At 44.9% G+C, this 5,069-nt stretch overlaps 1 protein-coding gene across 1 annotated transcript in view; it reads left to right on the top strand.

The window, feature by feature from the left end:
- LOC107710542 (uncharacterized) overlaps window positions 1-4,552 on the top strand; it is a 41,027-nt gene extending 36,475 nt beyond the window's left edge. The window contains exons 4-5 of the mRNA XM_016515325.1: window positions 1,816-2,946; window positions 4,053-4,552. Of these exons, the coding sequence (XP_016370811.1) occupies window positions 1,816-2,946; window positions 4,053-4,552 (1,631 nt within the window). The remainder of the gene's footprint in view (window positions 1-1,815; window positions 2,947-4,052) is intronic.
- Window positions 4,553-5,069: the final 517 nt, after the last annotated feature.

Here is a 5,069-nt window from a genome sequence, read left to right as displayed (position 1 = left end):
TATATATACACACACACACACACACACACCCGTTCAAAGGTTTGGGGTCAATATGATTTTTAATGTTTTTGAAAGAAATGTCTTCTGCTTATCAAGGCTGCTGTAACGCCACACCAGCAGAGGGAGCCCTCGCCTGAGTACTGACTGTGTACCGCTCCCTCTGCTTCTGCATTCATTTCCTGTTTGATCAGTATTTAGCAAGGAACTGTGTGTTTGCTCATTGCGAAGTATTGCCAGTTTACCTGCCTTACCAAGCGTTTCCATTGTTTTCTGCCTGCCTATTCTGTGTATGATTCTGCCTGATTATCTGCTCTACGGTTACTGTTTTACCCCTTTGGATTGATAGCCTGATTTGGACTGATGATTGTGTTTGGACCTTTTGCCTGCTTACTCGTCTCTGCCTTTTGGATCTCCCTTGTGTATGTTGAAAGATTGGACTGCTGTTACGGTACTGACTCTCTGCCTATTAATAAACTTAATAAACTTCTGCAAATGGATTCTAACGCCGCCTCAGCCTCACTGTTACAGAATACTTCGAATCCAGCGGAACTTGCAAGCAGCCTTCGCCTATCAAAGTGAGGTATTAAAGGGATACCAGGATCAACTGGCTAAACTCCAGTCTGTCAATGAGCACCTGACTCACTACATCCAGTCTCTTCCATCGACCACGCCGAAGACGGTAAGCTTTGCATTACCTGATAAATTTGATGGATCTGCGGAGCAATGTAGAGGCTTTGTTCGTCAAGTCAAGATTTACTTTGATAACCAGGAAGACAAGTTTCAGTCAGATGAAAAGAAATGCGCTTTCATGATGACGTTATTATCTGGCAAGGCGATCGACTGGGCTGCGGCAGTTTGGGAAACGGATGTGCGTTTTAGAAGATCTTTTGATTATTTCATCCAACAACTGCGAGAAGTGTTTGAATATCCTGCTGGGGGCAAGGATATATCAACGCAGATTTTACATATGTCACAAGGTAACCGTACAGCTGCTGAATATGCCATCTTATTTAGAACGCTCGCTGCTCAGAGCGGATGGAATGATGTTTCACTGAAAGCCGTGTTCCAACAGAGCCTCAACACTGATCTGCAGGCAGAGCTGGCTTGTAAAGGGGAGAATGTATCGTTTTCTGACTTTGTTACTCTCACCATAAAAATTGACAATCTGATGAGACAAGCCCTGAGACGAAGAAATACAAGAGGATTTCAACAAGTTCCGCCAACCATCAATCAACCTATGACAACATCAACCACCAAACCAAATGATGAACCGATGCAACTAGGTCTCTCCAGATTATCTGAGGAGGAAAGAATGAGACGACGTCAACTCTGACTATGTTTTTACTGCGGTGAAGCAGGCCATCGCAGTCAAGGGTACCCACACAAGGCCCAAACAACCTCTCGGGTAAATATTGAACACTTTTTACTTCCAACTAACAAGTCCTTCAAGATCCCTATTAAGCTAAAGACTGAAGATATTTCTATTTCATTAACAGTGATGATCGATTCTGAAGCAGCTTTGAACCTCATTAACAAAGATCTCATCAAAAAATATAACATTCCTACCCAACCATGCAATCCCCCCATCAAGATCAAAGCTGTCAACGATACCTCAATTGGAGAGGGCATATTTCATCAGACCAAGCCATTAACACTCCAAGTTGGTTTATTTAATCAATAATTAATCTCACTGTATGTCATTGACTCCCCTAAACATGAAGTGATCCTCGGATTTCCATGACCCCTTCATTTCCTGGCATCAGGGTGAGTTGACCAAGTGGTCCACTTTCTGTGAGAATCATTGTTTTTCCCAAGTTCCCCAACCGTGGATAGAAACTAGCATAGAAAGCCCAGAAGTTAGCAAGACAGTCAACATTCCCAATTGTTATGACGATCTGGCAGAAGTCTTTAGTAAAACCAAGGCCACACAATTACCCCTCCATCGTCCTTGGGACTGTGCCATCGATCTACTTCCCAATGCAATGCCCCCAAAAGGTAAGATCTACCATCTGTCCAGAAAAGAAACCCAAGTCATGGAAGAATATATTGAAGAGGCCCTTAGCTCAGGATTCATCCAACCCTCCACGTCTCCAGCTGCAGCAGGTTTTTTCTTTGTTGAAAAGAAAGATGGAGAATTAAGGCCTTGTATTGATTATAGAGGACTTAACAATGTTACCGGGAAATTCTGCTACCCCCTTCCACTGGTTCCTTCAGCACTAGAACAGCTCCGTGAGGCTACCATTTACACCAAATTTGACCTACGGAGTGTATATAACCTGATCAGAATTAAAGAGGGCGATGAATGGAAAACTGCCTTCCTCACCACTAGGGGGCACTATGAATATCAGGTTATGCCGTATGGGCTTGCCAATGCTCCAGCCATTTTCCAGTCGTTCATTAACAAGATTTTCCGGGACCTTCTGAACCAGTACGTAATAGCCTACATTGATCACATCTTGATTTACTCAAAGTCTGAAGATGAACATATCAACCATGTCAAGACCGTCCTCTTTCGTCTACTAGCAAACCAATTGTATATCAAGGCAGAAAAATGTGAGTTCCATGTCAGACAAACGTCATTCCTGGGTTACCATATCAGTCACCAAGGAGTAAGAATGGATGAATCTAAGGTCAAAGCAGTCACAGAATGGCCACAACCATCCACCATAAAAGAGCTTCAAAGGTTCCTGGGGTTTGCCAACTTCTATAGACGCTTCATCAGAAATTACAGTATGATTGCTTCCCCTCTGACTTCCCTCCTGAACGGAAAGCCTTCAAAGTTGAAGTGGGCTGAGGAAGCCAGCCAGGCATTCGGTACATTGAAGGAAAGGTTTACAACAGCCCCCATCCTGAAACATCCTTACCCCAATCTTCCATTTGTGGTGGAGGTAGACGCTTCGAACTGCAGAATCGGAGCTGTGCTCTCCCAACGTCATGGCCAACCTGGTAAACTGTATCCATGCGCATTCTTCTCAAGAAAGTTAAATGCAACTGAAAGAAACCATGATGTTGGGAGAGCCATCGAGCAATGGAGACACTGGTTAGAAGGGGCAATCCATCCATTTCAAGTAATAACTGATCACAAAAATCTTGAATACATCAAGAGTGCCAAACGACTAAATCCACGGCAGGCTCGTTGGTCGCTTTTTTTCACCCGATTCCAGTTTACAGTGACATATCGCCCAGGCAGTAAGAATAGTAAGGCAGATGCTCTATCCAGGCAGTATGATCTCCCCATTGAAAGCCTCACACCAGAATGCATACTCCCACCTTCTATTGTCATCGCTCCTATCACCTGGGACATAATGGAGGAAATACAAAGGGAACAACTACAAGAGCCAGCACCTGTCAACTGCCCACCAGACAAACAGTATGTTCCACAAAATCTACGTCACAGAGTGATGCAATGGGTCCACACTTCTGTCAGTTCAGGCCATCCAGGAATATCCCGCACTCTTCACTTACTGCAAAATTCATTCTGGTGGCCCTCGATGACCAAGGACGTCACTACTTATGTCAAAACCTGTCAAGTCTGTGCCCAATCAAAGACCCCCAAGGAGTTACCTTCAGGTCTCCTCCAACCACTGCCTATCCCACAACGTCCCTGGTCCCATCTATCTATTGACTTTGTCACAGACCTGCCTCTGTCCAACAGCTTCACTGCTGTCCTAGTTATTATTGACCGTTTCTCCAAATCTTGTCGTTTGGTTCCTCTAAAAGGACTTCCCACAGCCATGGAGACTGCACACGCACTGTTTCATCAAGTCTTTCGAATTTATGGTATACCAGATGATATCGTCAGTGATAGAGGAACCCAGTTTACGTCCCAAGTTTGGAAAGCATTCTGCAAACATCTTGACATCAACATAAGCCTCACGTCAGGATACCACCCTCAGGCAAATGGACAAGTCGAACGGTTAAATCAAGAGATAGGCAGATATCTACGATCATATTGTAGCCGAGAACAACACCGCTGGTCTGAGTTCCTTCCATGGGCTGAGTACACACAAAATTCATTGACTCACTCATCCACTGGTTTGATTCCCTTCCAGTGTGTCCAGTGTATCAACCCCCTTTGTTCCCGTGGTCTGGCGAACCCTCATCGGTCCCTGCGGTGGACGATTGGTTCCGGCGTAGTGAGAGGGTGTGGAACAGCGCATATGTACGTCTTCAGAGAGCCGTAAGAGTACAGGAACTCCAGGCCAACAGACGACGTCGCCCACATCCTCCCTACCAACCTGGCCAACGGGTCTGGCTTTCTACGAGGAACCTCAAATTGCGGCTACCAAGCAGGAAGCTCAGCCCCAGGTATGTTGGTCCTTTCAAAATTCTAAGAAGAATAAATGAGGTCACATATCAGTTAGAGCTTCCTGCTAACTATCGTATCTCTCCATCCTTTCATGTTTCACTCCTCAAACCGGTCCACCCGGAGGCTGACCCCGACAATGAGGCTCGAGAGCCGCCACCGCCGCTGGATGTTGATGGAACCCCAGCTTACAAGGTGAATGAGTTACTGGACTCAAGACGGAGAGGGGGTCAGCTTCAATATTGATATCGATATCGACGATACTGGGCTTGAAAATATCGGTATCGGATCGAAAATAAAATAAGAGGTATCGCCCATCCCTAGTCGTCTGATGAAATCAAATACAAGATAAATACAATAGCTGTGCTGAAATTTCGGGTATACTTGCATGTAAAATTAGAGAAGCAACATAATATCTGGTTTAAAGTGCTGCTCCTCTCAGCCGCTCGCTGAACAGAGCAGATGCAAAGCCTACCACATACCACAAACCATATATTTTCGCAATCGCGTGTTTTTGTCCATATTGTCTATGAGTCCGTCTTGGACTTTCTGCACAACAGCACCCTCCGGCTACGAGTATGAATGAAACATAAACTGCATGAGGGTGATGTGAAGCTGTTCACATCACCTGGATACGCATAAAACAGGTCATGCACAGACTACCCCTGTCTCTTTGAATTTAAATCGATATTTATTCAAACGGCCCTTGAATACCTCTATATGAACATGCTTGCCCAAAAAAGTGCGGGGGATGAATTTACGT

The sequence above is a fragment of the Sinocyclocheilus rhinocerous genome, unplaced genomic scaffold (genome assembly GCF_001515625.1).
Source record: "Sinocyclocheilus rhinocerous isolate Xijiao unplaced genomic scaffold, SAMN03320098_v1.1 scaffold957, whole genome shotgun sequence".
NCBI classification, from domain to species: domain Eukaryota; kingdom Metazoa; phylum Chordata; class Actinopteri; order Cypriniformes; family Cyprinidae; genus Sinocyclocheilus; species Sinocyclocheilus rhinocerous.
Note: the sequence above shows the minus strand (reverse complement) of the source record. Positions and strands in the feature narration are given on the sequence as shown.